The following is a 13,780-nucleotide window of genomic DNA, read 5'->3' on the forward strand; positions in this document are numbered from 1 at the left end:
GAGCTATAATCTAAAATGTAAAAAGTTAGGCTTAGTTCAGTTCAGTCACTCAGTCATGTAAAAAGTTAGGCTTTGTTCAGTTCAGTCGCTCAATCGTGTCCGATCTTTGTGACCCTATGGACTGCAGCACGCCAGGCTTCCCAGTCCATCGCTAACTCCCGGAGTTTACTCAAACTCATGTCCATAGAGTCGGTGATGCCATCCAACCATCTTATCTTCTGTCGTCCCCTTCTCCTCCTGCCTTCAATCTTTCCCAGCATCAGGGTCTTTTCAAATGAGTCAGTTCTTTGCATCAGGTTGCTGAACTATTGGAGTTTCAGTTTCAGCATCAGTCCTTCAAATGAATATTCGGGACTGATTTCCTTTAAGATAGACTGGTTGGATCTCTTTACAGTTCAAGGGACTCTCAAGAAGTCTTCTCTAACACCACAGTTCAAAAGCATCAATTCTTTGGTGCTCAGTTTTCGTTATAGTCCAACTCTCACATCCATACATGACTATTGGAAAAATCATAGCCTTGACTAGATGAACCTTTGTGGTAATGTCTCTGTTTTTAATATGCTATCTAGATTGGTCATAACTTTTCTTCCAAGGAGTAAGTGTCTTTTAATTTCATGGCTGCAGTCACCATCTGCAGTGATTTTGGAGCCCCCCAAAATAAAGTCTGACACTGTTTCCACTGTTTCCCCATCTATTTCCCATGAAGTGATGGGACCAGATGCCATGATCTTCGTTTTCTCAATGTTGAGCTTTAAGCCAACTTTCTCACTCTCCTCTTTCACTTTCATCAAGAGGCTCTTTAGTTCTTCTTCACTTTCTGCCATAAGGGTGGTGTCATCTGCATATCTGAGGATATTGATATTTCTCCTGGCAGTCTTGATTCCAGCTTGTGCTTCATCCAGCCCAGCATTTCTCATGATGTACTCTGCATATAAGTTAAATAAGCAGGTGACAATATACAGCCTTGATGTTCTCCTTTCCCTATTTGGAAACAGCCTGTTGTTCCATGTCTAGTTCTAACTGTTGCTTCCTGACTTGTATACAGATTTCTCAAGAGGTAGGTCAGGTGGTCTGGTATTCCCATCTCTTTAAGAATTTTCCAGAGTTTGTTGTGGTCCTCACAGTCAAAGGCTTTTGCTTAGTCAATAAAGCAGAAGTAGATATTTTTCTGGAACTCTCTTGCTTTTTTGATAATCCAATGGATGTTGGCAATTCGATCTGTGGTTCCTCTGCCTTTTCTAAATCCAGCTTGAACATCTGGAAGTTCATGGTTCATGTGCTGTTGAAGCCTGGCTTGGAGAACTTTGAGCATTACTTTACTAGCATGTGAGATGAGTGCAATTGTGTGATAGTTTGAGCATTCTTTGGGATTGCCTTTCCTTGGGATTTGGAATGAAAACTGACCTTTTCCAGTCCTGTGGCCACTGCTGAGTTTTCCAAATTTGCTGGCATGTTGAGTGTAGCACTTTCACAGCATCATCTTTCAGGATTTGAAATAGCTCCACTGGAATTCCACTAGCTTTATTTGTAGTGATGCTTCCTAAGGCCCACTTGTTAGGCTATCACCCAACAAAGAAGAATTTTATATTACTACTTTGTATAAGGGGAACTGAATGACCACATATGTACCAGGAAATCACATACTGGTTCAGTTCATTTTTAAAAGACTTATGTAGTGTTCACTCTGTTCCAAGTACCTGTTCTAAGTACTCAGAAACACTGCTAATCCTCATAATAACCCTGTGGGGTTGGTACTGTTACCCATTTCACAGATCAGGAAACTGGGGCACTGAGCATTTAAAGTAATCTGTCCAGGAATTCCTAGGCATTCAGTGGATAAGACTCTTTTTCTCACTGTGAAGGGCCCAGGTTTGATCCCTGGTTGGGGAACTAGGGTCCTGCATGCTGTGCAACACAGCCAAATAAAAAAGTTGTGCAATGTGATTTTTTTAACTACTGAGTGAGAGCTGGAATTTGAACCCAGGTCATCTGGTTCTATCCAGACATCTATCCAACCTAGACAGCATATTAAAATGCAGAGACATTACTTGACCAACAAAGGTCCATCTAGTCAAAGCTATGGTTTTTCCAGTAATCATGTATGGATATGAGAGTTGGACTATAAAGAAAACTGAGTGCTGAAGAATTGATGCTTTTGAACTGTGGTGTTGGAGAAGACTCTTGAGAGTCCCTTGGACTGCAAGGAGATCCAACCAGTCCATCCTAAAGAAAATCAGTCCTGAATATTCATTGGATGGACTGATGCTGAAACTGAAACTCCAATATTTGGCCACCTGATGTGAACAATTGACTCATTGGTAAAGATCCTGATGCTGGGAAAGATTGAAGTCAGGAGGAGAAGGGGACGACAGAGGATAAGATGGTTGGATGGAGTCATCAACTGGATGGATGTGAATTTGAGCAAGCTCCAGAAGTTGGTGACGGACAGGGAAGCCTGGCATGCTGCAGTCCATGGGGTCACAAAGACACTAAGTCGTGTCCAACTCTTTGCAACCCTATGAACTGTAACTCACCAGGCTCTCTGTCCATGGAATTCTCCAGGCAAGAATACTGGAATGGGTTGCCGTTCCCTCCTCCCAGGGATCTTGTACAGGATCTGTACCAAATGCTTCCTGAGTTTGGTTGGATTTAGAAGATAAGGAGTAAATGCCTATGTAGGGTGTATTTATGTTGTTGTTGTTGTTTAGTCACTAAGTTGTGTCCAACTCTTTTGTGACCTCATAGGCTGGAGCCCACCAGGTTCCTCTGTCAATAAGATTTTCCAGGCAAGAATGTTGGAGTAAGTTGCCATTTCCTTCTCTAGGGGATGTTCCCGACCCAGGGGTCAAATCCTCACCTCTTGGATGGCAGAAGGATTCTTTACCACTGAGCCACCTGGGAAGCCTATATTTATGTTAACTGGTCTTGTAAAGCTTACCAAAAGATAAGGGAATACAGACACTTTACATGTCTGTAGTCCTTTCATAATTCATAAGTCATTGCCTTTGGTCCTCCTACCAACTCTCTAGTTAGCAGGGCATATGTTTAGTAGTAGTTTCATTACACAGATGGTGAAATGAAGCTCAAAAGGTGAAGTGACTTTTCAAAAATCTCAGATACTAAGCAACAGGATTAGTGCTCTAATCCAGTTCTCCTGACTCCAAATCCAGGGATCTTTCCCCTATATTAAAACCCTTTCCTGTGATCTGAACTTTGCTGTTACCTTGGCAACAGTAGAGAACAATGAGTGCCTGGAAACCATGATACTGCCTTCTTTGTGTGCCACAAAATTATAAAGTTAACTGAGGTCACCTTAACCACCAGACCCTTTGTTAAATTCCCTTCTTTGTGTGTATCACCTTCACATTTGTTAAGCCTAGTACCCTCATCACCAGAAACTTGTTTATGATGGGCTTCGTGGCAGATATATCAGATATGCTTTCTTTTCTGGTCCTGATCAGGTCATTCTGTTTCTTAGTCCCGGGAAGTGGCTATGAAACAGGGAGCCCGTGAGACAAGAGACAGCAGTCTGGACTGAGCCCTGTTCCCCACTTGGGCCTCCTGTTCCAACTCTGCAGTAGCCATTTCCCTCTCAAACACTCTCCTGAGGTATGACTCTTTGGCAAACATGAAGGGCCTTTCCTTCTCTTGGTTTGAGGCAACAAATTTCAGAATGGGTTAGATGGGAATAATCCTTACTTCAGAGGAAATAGCCATGACCCTGGGGGTCCCTTTTCATCCAGGTATGAATATGAAGAGTCAGATGTATGATCAGATCCTAAGAAAACTTCAAATGCTAGGTCATTTAACATTTTGTCAGCAGGTGGCACTTCTCTCCTTACTCACCAAATACAGTCTTTCCAAAAGAGGAATATTGTTTCTATTCCTTTGCTGCTATTGAGTTTCTCAGACTTCTTTAGCTACATCTAAACATTTCTCCTCAGTTCCCTCAGTTTGTAGCGATTTAGTCTACATTATGTTTAGGTTTTAATTTATTTATGCTGTTTCCACAAAGGATTTGAAATTGCTTACAACATACAGTATGCAGTAGTAAAATAGGAAAATGAAAATGTAAAATGTAATAAAGAATACATAATTCAATACTGGGTTGCAGGTAGCTGGAACAAATTAAACAAAATATATATATACTGTTTGCATTGTCTCTGGGTTTCTGGGTGAATCAGAAGGGAGAGAGAATGACTTTTCTAGGATTTGAATTTAAAATGAAAGTTCTCACCTAGGCTTACTAGAGATAAGTTTCTGTTGCTGTGTTATCATCTCGTTAACCTAATTTACAATAAGTTCTTCCTGGTCTTCCAACAACACAAGAGAAGACTCTACACATGGATATCACCAGATGGTCAACACTGAAATCAGACTGATTATATTCTTTGCAGCCAAAGATGGAGAAGCTCTATACAGTCAGCAAAAACAAGACCAGGAGTGGACTGTGGCTCAGATCATGAACTCCTTATTGCCAAATTCAGACTGAAATTGAAGAAAGTAGGGAAAACCACTAGACCATTCAAGTATGACCTAAATCAAATCCCTTATGATTATACAGTGGAAGTGAGAAATAGATTTAAGGGACTAGATCTGATAGATAGAGTGCCTAATGAACTATGGATGGAGGTTCGTGACATTGTACAGGAGACAGGGATCAAGACCATCCCCATGGAAAAGAAATGCAAAAAAGCAAAATCGCTGCCTGGGGAGGCCTTACAAATAGCTGTGAAAAGTAAGCCAGAAAGAAAAACACCAATACAGTATACTAACACATATATATGGAATTTAGAAAGATAGCAATGACGACCCTGTATGCAAGACAGGAAAAAAGATACAGCGGTGTATAACGGACTTTTGGACTCAGAGGGAGAGGGAGAGGGTGGGATGATTTGGGAGAATGGCATTCTATCATGTATACTATCATGTAAGAATTGAATCGCCAGTCTATGTCTGACACAGGATACAGCATGCTTGGGGCTGGTGCATGGGGATGACCCACAGAGATGTTATGGGGAGAGGGGGGTTCATGTTTGGGAACACATGTAAGAATTAAAGATTTTAAAATTAAATTAAAAAAAAAAAGAGGTGAAAAGCAAAGGAGAAAAGGAAAGATATAAGCATCTGAATGCAGAGTTCCAAAGAACAGCAAGGAGAGATAAGAAAGCCTTCCTCAGCGATCAATGCAAAGAAATAGAGGAAAACAACAGAATGGGAAAGACTAGAGATCTCTTCAAGAAAATTAGAGATACCAAGGGAACATTTCACGCAAAGGTGGGCTCAATAAAGGACAAAAATGGTATGGACCTAACAGAAGCAGAAGATATTAAGAAGAAGTGGCAAGAATACACAGAAGAACTGTACAAAAAAGTGCTTCATGACCTAGATAATCACGATGGTGTGATTACTCACCTAGAGCCAGATATCCTGGAATGTGAAGTCAAGTGGGCCTTAGAAAGCATCACTATGAACAAAGCTAGTGGAGGTGATGGCATTCCAGTTGAGCTATTTCAAACCCTGAAAGATGATGCTGTGAAAGTGCTTCACTCAATATGCCAGCAAATTTGGAAAACTCAGCAGTGGCCACAGGACTGGAAAAGGTGTTTTCATCCCAATCCCAAAGAAAGGCAATGCCAAAGAATGCTCAAACTACCGCATAATTGCACTCATCTCAAACACTAGTAAAGTAATACTCAAAATTCTCCAAGCCAGGCTTCAGCAATACGTGAACCCTGAAATTCCAGATGTTCAAGCTGGTTTCAGAAAAGGCAGAGGAACCAGAGATCAAATTGCCAATATCTGCTGGATCATGGAAAAAGCAAGAGAGTTCCAGAAAAACATCTATTTCTGCTTTATTGACTATGCCAAAGCCTTTGACTGTGTGGATCATAATAAACTGTGGAAAATTCTGAAAGAGAAAGGAATACCAGACCACCTGACCTGCCTCTTGAGAAACCTGTATGCAGGTCAGGAAGCAACAGTTAGAACTGGACATGGAACAACAGACTGCTTCCAAATAGGAAAAGGATTGCCAGGAGAAATATCAATAGCCTCAGATATGCAGATGACACCACCCTTATGGCACAGAGTGAAGAACTAAAGAGCCTCTTGATGAAAGTGAAAGAGGAAAGTGAAAAAGTTGGCTTAAAGCTCAACATTCAGAAAATGAAGATCATGGCATCTGGTCCCATCACTTCATGGCAAATAGATGGGGAAACAGTGTCAGACTTTATTTTTGAGGGCTTCAAAATCACTGCAGATGGTGATTGCAGCCATGAAATTAAAGGATGCTTACTCCTTGGAAGGAAAGTTATGACCAACCTAGATAGCATATTCAAAAGCAGAGACATTACTTTGCCAACAAAGGTCCATCTATCAAGGCTATGGTTTTTCCAGTAGTCACATCCAGTAGGATGTGAACATTGGACTGTGAAGAACGCTTAGCGCCAAAGAATTGATGCTTTTGAACTGTGGTGTTGGAGAAGACTCTTGAGAGTCCCTTGGACTGCAAGGAGATCCAACCAGTCCATCCTAAAGGAGATCAGTCCTGGGTGTTCATTGGAAGGACTGATGTTGAAGCTGAAACTCCAATACTTTGGACACCTCATGCGAAGAGTTGACTCATTGGAAAAGACTCTGATGCTGGGAGGGTTTGGGAGCAGGAGGAGAAGGGGACGACAGAGGATGAGATGGCTGGATGGCATCACTGACTCGATGGACGTGAGTTTGAGTGAACTCCGGGAGCTGGTGATGGACAGGGAGGCCTGGCGTGCTGCAATTCATGGGGTCGCAAAGAGTGGGACAAGACTGAGGGACTGAACTGAACTGATTCCTGGTCTGTATAAAGTAAATAGTACTTGTTACTACCCTGAAGCCTCAAGGCTGCATGTTCAGCATTTCTCTGCCTCCAAGTTTCAATTTTTTAAGGACGCAGGCTTCACCCGTTCAGTCATCCTACACAGACTGAGCTCCGACTGCCTACGGGTCGTTGTCCTGGGCACTGGGAATAGAAGCATATCCATTAGGTGGACTTGGGTGTGCGGAAAAGAATTTATAACAGGCTCTTCTGTCAGAGAGCTTTTATGTAGGTGCAGAAAGAAGAGCTGCGTCTCTACTCGTGAAAAATTAGAGAGCTAGCCAATCTTATAATCAAGTGCTAAATCTGTGTGGTTGATCTTAATAGAGCTCTAGGATTTTTTAATTTAAAAATAAATCGGTAAATTTCATCTCGTTCAAGTTTGTAATAGAAAACCAGACCAAACCAGAGGCCTCGATGCTTGGTCCGCAACAGCTAGCCTAGGGGAGGGTAAGGGGCCGGGGTGAGCAGAGGGCCCCAGGATGCTTGGCAGCGAGCCCAGAAGGACCAGAGTCTCGCCCCGCCCATTGTTGTCGGGGACTAAGATTGGGGGGCGGGGCCAAACGCGGGATGTGTGTGTGTGTGTGTGTGTGTGTGTGTGTGTGTGTGTTGGTGTGTTGGGGGCGGGGGCGCGGTGGCGGTTCAGGGGGTCGGACGCAGGAGCTCCGAAGCCGGGGGCCCGGCCACCAGCGCCCGGGGAGGCGGCCGCACGATTCGGCGGCTTTGTGGCGCGCGCGGGTTCCACCGCGGACGGCGCGGAGGCGGGGTCGGACAGAGGCGTCCGCGGACCCCGGCACTCGGCGGGGCCGCGGGCGCCCCACATGGCCAGCCCCGCGCGCTGCGGCTTCCCAGCGCGCAAGAATAGCCGCCTGGACGCCTTCCTCCGGAGGCATCTGCCGCCCGAGGTCTACGACGCCGTCCGCACCTATGAGCAGTGCATCGTGGTATCTGACTCGGAGAAACACACCCTAAAGTACGTGGTGCTCACTGACCGGCTCATCTACCTGACCGAGAACCCGCCCAAGTCCATCCGACGAGTCGTGGCGCTGCGGGACATCGTAGCCATTGACCTGGTGAGGCGCGCAGACGGGCTCGCGAGAACCCCTTTCTTGGGCCCCCCCGAATCCCTGTTACTCGCGGGAAGGAGGAGGAGGAGGAGCTTCCTCACCCTGCCCGGGATTCTTGTTCTCTTTAACATATACTTTCCTGCTAGTAGCCACATAGGAAAACTGGATTGCTGTATGCATTCCGAATAAAGATGCTTTTACCATTCTTATTTTGTGTACCGGTCATCCCTGTCCCCTCAAATAGGACGAGAGATTTGAGAACATAGCCTCCTACTAGAAGTACGCTTTAAGGTAGTTCTTTCGTTAATTAAGCACCCACAGTGGGCCAAGCACTGTGCTAGGCTCTGAGGATGAGAAACTGAAACAGGGGGCCTTCCTAGAAGATTCTGTGGGAAAGACAGAAAACCAAAACCAATGCAAAGAAATGCCATGTGAGAAGTGCGAATATGCCTTGTTTATGTTTTATCTTTAGGGCTTAGACCATGTTAGGTACTCAATATGAGTAAGTGAATGAATGAATAAGTGCATGCATTGATAAGATTTGTATGGGACGCATGGCAATCTCTGGCAGGTATTTCATCCAATCCAGGCTCAGGCCATGCTGGGAAAACTTCCTGGAAGGAGTGTCATTAGAGCAGGAGCCTTGAAGGAGATACAGTCTGTCTCAGTTTTTAGTTGCTGCTACTGTATCCCTTTCATCCAGCAATAGATTTACCTTATAAACCAGCAACAGCTTGGAAGCAGTCTCCTCTCCAATTAGTTTCCCTCCCCCCTTGGCTCCCTTTGTCTGAGTTGCTCTCCAGGTGTGTTCTTCCTTTTTCCACTGGGGACAGGTGTCTAGCCTCCTGTTTCTTTCCCTCGCTTGAGTCTCTGTGTCTCCCAGGGGAGAAGCTAGCAAGCCTTAGATGGGGTCAAGAAAATCATAGCTTCTTTGGATCATGTCTGTAAGAAAATAATGAAATCGAATGAAAAAAGTGAAAGCTTTTTCTACTTAAAATACCTCTGTGGGCTGATATCGCTATACTGATTTCTTTGCTTCATTTTGATCTCAGGTGGCCTCAGCCTGCAGGGGATTGAAGCAGGATTCCTGGCCAGAGATTGAAGTCAGCCACCGAAGTGACAGCACTGGATCCTAGACTAGAACATCAGGGACCAGTGGTCAGTGACAAGGCCCTTGCCTGTCAGCTGTGTAGAAATGAATTCCCACATAGAGACAGAAAGTAGTGCAACAAGGAAAGCATTTATTAGGAGAAAAAGGGTACTGTGGATAGACACACAGGTGGTCTCAGAGAGTTGCGCCCTTGTGGTAGTTTGAATCACTTTAATGGGGCATTTCTTCATGTTTCCTCTGGCCAGTCACCTTGCTTTGCCTGGTTGAGTCCATATGCATCAGGGTCTTTCCATGTGTGTGCATGCATCCCTTAGCCAAGATGGATTCTAGCAAAGAGGCCGATCCATAGGTTGATATCACTTAATATGTGATATGGGGTGGTGCCCCCTCCCTTAGACCTCCAAGAAGCCTTTCTGTGCATATATAGTTAAGACGGTCTCCTTATCCTCAAGAGTGATAAATATGTGGTCTCTTTAATCTGGGCAGGGCTTAACTTCTCTTTCCTTCTGCTATTTTGGAGTATCTGTCCATAGGGGATGAACTCCAGCTGTTCAGCCTAGGGCTCATCTATCTCCTGCCTTAATTTGAGCAAGAGTTGGAAGTAAAACTACCTTTTCCTCACTGCTACTATTTGCATTCTCTTGAACTAAAATTTAAAAAAATTTAAATTTCTGACCAAATGTTTTAGAAAACATTAAATGGTCAAATTTTTTTCTAGTGTCTGCAGTGTAAACATGTATTCTTTGGACAGAAAGTAATGATTTTAGGATATTGTTACTCTCTCCCAAAAGAGACAGTATACATATGTCGATAAGTGTCATATAGCTTTCTTTTTAAGCTGTCAGAATCTGCAAAGTACAGTAAAGCTCCCTAGGTCTCCCAAGACAAGAATACTACAGAAAGGCATACCTGATCATGCTTGATGTTCAAAGTTTACCTTGCTGGCATATAGGAGACTGTGTAATGTCTATAAAGGTACTGAACAAGTCTCAAGATTTCAGCATTGTTGATAGAATTTCTTTTTTTTGGCTGTGTTGGGTCTTTGTTGCGGCATGTGGGACTGTTCAAGTTTCGGAGTGTGGGCTCCAGAGCATGAGGGCTCTGCTGTTGAGGGATGCAGCCTGTTACCCCACAACATGTGGGATCTTAGTTTGCTGACCAGGGATTGAACCCACATCCCCTGCAGTGGAAGGTGGGTTCTTAACCCCTGGACCACCAGGGAAGTCCCTGTCGGTACAATGAACGTCCATCTTACACAATATAGTTTAACTTTGGTTAAAGCTGTGGAAGGCAGAATAATGGCTCCCCAAAGATATCTCCAGAACCTCTTTCTATTTTATATTACTTCCTATTTTATATTCTACAACAAAGGGGAATTACAGTTGCAGAGCTTCCTAGGTGATGCAGTGGTAAAGAAGCTGCCTGCCAGTACAGGAGATAGAGACGTGGGTTCGATCCCTGAGTCAGGAAGATCTCCTGGAAAAGGAACTGGCAACCTCATGTTCTTGCCTGGAGACTGAACAGAGGACCCTGACAGGTTACAGTTCATGGGGTCACAATGAGTTGAACACAACTGAGCAACTGCACACATATGCTAACCAGCTGACCTTAAAATTGGGAGATTATTTTGGATTATGCATAAGGTAAATGTAATCACTACATCCTTAAAATTGAAAAAGAGAAGCAGAAGAAGAGTCAGCAGCAGAGGGATGCGCTATAAGAAAGACTGATTTTGAAGTTGGAAGGGGGCCACAAACCAAGGAATGTGGATAGCCTCTAAAAGCTAATAAAGGCACAGAAACATGTTTTTCCCTAGAGCCTCCAGAAAGAATGCAGTCTTGCTGATACCCATTTTAGATCAGTGAGACCCATTTCAGACTTCTGACCCCAGAACCATTAAGAAAATAAGTTTGTGTTATTTAATACCGCCGAGTTTATGAAAATGTGTTACAATAACAATAGGAAATCAGTACAGAAGTGTTTTCTCTTATGATGTTTTAAAATGGGTAATTGTTTAAGAAATCTTATTTCAGTGAGTAATAAGTACAGTCATGCCAAGCACAAATGCCTTGACAATCTCTTTTGCTGAGTTTTTATTATAGTTCAGTGGCTTGTACTAAATTTGCTGACCTACTGAGTGCATTTTAACAACATCATTTTAAGGATTTTTTTAATAGCTCAGCTGGAATTCCATCACCTCCACTAGCTTTGTTTGTAGTAATGCTTCCTAAAGCTCACTTGACTTCACACTCTAGGATGTCCGGCCCTAAGTGAATGACCACTGAGTTTTCCAAATATGACCACTGACCATCTCAGTGACCACTGTGGTTATCTGTGTCATTAAGACCTTCCTTGTATAGTTCTTCCATGTATTCTTGACACTTCTTAATCTCTTCTGCTTCTGTAAGGTCCTTACAGTTTCTGTCCTTTATTGTGCTCACCCTTGCATGAAATGTTCCCTTGATATCTCCAGTTTTCTTGAAGAGATCTCTCAGTTCAGTTCAGTCGCTGACTCCTTGGGACCCCATGGACTGCAGCACACCAGGTCTCCCTATCGATCACCAACTCCTGGAGCTTGCTCAAACTCATGTCCGTTGAGTCGGTGATGCCATCCAACCATCTCATCCTCTGTTGTCCCCTTCTAATCCCACCTTCAATCTTTCCCAGCATCAAGGTCTTTTCAAATGAGTCACTTCTTCACATCAGGTGGCCAAACTATTGGAGTTTCAGCTTCAGCATCAGTCCTTCCAATGAATATTCAGGACTGATCTCCTTTAGGATCCTTTGAGACTGGCTGGATCTCCTTGCAGTCCAAGGGATTCTCAAGAGTCTTCTCCAACACCACAGTTCAAAAGCATCAATTCTTCAGTGCTCAGCTTTCTTTATAGTCCAACTCTCACATCCATTCATGACTACTAGAAAGAGATCTCTAGTCTTTTCCATTTTATTGTTTCCTCTATTTCTTTTCATTGTTCTGCACTCAGTATGACAGCATATTTGGAAAACTTGGCAAAGGCCACAGGACTGGAAAAGGTCAGTTTTCATTCCAATCCCAAAGAAAGGCAATGCTAAAGAATGTTCAAACCACTGTATAATTGCCCTCATTTCACATGCTAGCAAGGTTATCCTCAAAGTCCTTCAAGCTAGGCTTCAACAGCATGTGAACTGAGAACTTCCAGATGTACAGGCTGGGTTTAGAAAAGGCAGAGGAACCAGAGATCAAATTGCCAATATTTGTTGGATCATGAAGAAAGCAATTTCAGAAAAACATCTGCTTCGTTGACTACACTAAAGCCTTTGACTGTGTGGATCACAACAAACTGTGGAAAATTCTTAGAGATGGGAGTACCAGACCACCTTATCTGTCTCCTGAGAAACCTGTATGTGGGTCAAGAAGCAACAGTTAGAACCAGATGTAGAATAACTGACTGGTTCAAAATTGGGAAAGGCGTAGGACAAGGCTGTATATTGTCGCCCTGTTTATTTAACTTAAATGCAAAGAGAGAGAGAGAGTGTGTGTGTGTGCTCAGTCATATCTGACTCTTTTTTGACCCTACAGACCGTAGCCCCCAGGCTCCTCTGTCCATGGAATTTCCCCAGCAATAATACTGGAGTGGGTCACTGTTTCCTTCTCCAGGGGATTTTCCCAGCCCAGTGATCAAACCTGCGTCTACCTGTGTCTCCTGCATTTCAGGTGGATTCTTTACCACCACTGAGCCACCAGGGGAGTACATCATGTGAAATGCTGGGCTGGATGAATCACAAGCTGGAATCAAGATTGCTGGGAGAAATATCAACAACCTCAGATATGCACATGATACCACTCTAATAGCAGAAAGTTAAGAGGAACTAAAGAGCCTTTAATGAGCATGAAAAAAGAGAGTGAAAAAGTTGGCTGGAAACTCAACATTCAAAAAATGAAGATCATGGTATCTGGTCCTATCACTTCATGCCACACAGAAGGTGAAAAAGTGGAAGCAGTGACAGATTTTATTTTCTTGGGCTCCAAAATCACTGTGGATGGTGACTGCAGCCATGAAATTAAAAGATACTTGCTCCTTGGAAGGAAAGCTAATGACAAACCTAGACAGTGTATTAAAAACAGAGACGTCACTTTGCTGACAAAAGTCTGTATAGTCAAAGCTATGTTGTTTCCAGTAGTCAGGTACAGATGTAAGAGTTGGACCATAAAGAAGGTTGCTGCCGCTGCTGCTAAGTCGCTTCAGTTGTGTCCGACTCTGTGCGACCGCACAGATGGCAGCCCACCAGGCTCCCCTGTCACTGGGATTCTCCAGGAAAGAACACTGGAGTGGGTTGCCATTTCCTTCTCCAGTGCATGAAAGTGAAAAGTAAACGTGAAGTCGTTCAGTTGTGTCTGACTCTTTGCGACCCCATGGACTGCAGCCTACCAGGCTCCTCCGTCCATGGGATTTTCCATGCAAGAGTACTGGAAAATACTGAAAAGGCAAGGGTGCCATTGCCTCCTCTGATGAGCACTGAAGAATTGATGCTTTCAAACTGTGGTGCTAAAGAAGACTCTTGAGAGTCCCTTGGACAGCAGGGAGATCAAACCAATCAATCCTAAAGGAAATAAAGGAATGTTCGTTGGAATGACTGATGCTGAAACTGGAGCTCTAATACTTTGGCTACCTGATGGGAAGAGCTGACTCACTAGAAAAGACCCTGATTCTGGGAAAGACTGAGGGCAGGAGGAGAAGGGGGCAACAGAGGATGAGTTAGTTG

General features: G+C 43.7%; 2 protein-coding genes across 2 annotated transcripts in view; one reads left to right on the forward strand and one right to left on the reverse strand.

The window, feature by feature from the left end:
- Window positions 1–13,780, reverse strand: part of XPOT (exportin for tRNA) — a 112,788-nt gene that overhangs the window by 47,733 nt on the left and 51,275 nt on the right. The gene's annotated exons all lie outside the window — the stretch shown is intronic.
- C4H12orf56 (chromosome 4 C12orf56 homolog) overlaps window positions 7,681–13,780 on the forward strand; it is an 80,205-nt gene continuing 74,105 nt past the window's right edge. Inside the window, exon 1 of the mRNA XM_068971450.1 lies at window positions 7,681–7,932. Within this exon, the coding sequence (XP_068827551.1) occupies window positions 7,681–7,932 (252 nt within the window). The remainder of the gene's footprint in view (window positions 7,933–13,780) is intronic.

This window comes from Capricornis sumatraensis, chromosome 4 (assembly GCF_032405125.1).
Source record: "Capricornis sumatraensis isolate serow.1 chromosome 4, serow.2, whole genome shotgun sequence".
Classification (NCBI taxonomy): Eukaryota; Metazoa; Chordata; class Mammalia; order Artiodactyla; family Bovidae; genus Capricornis; species Capricornis sumatraensis.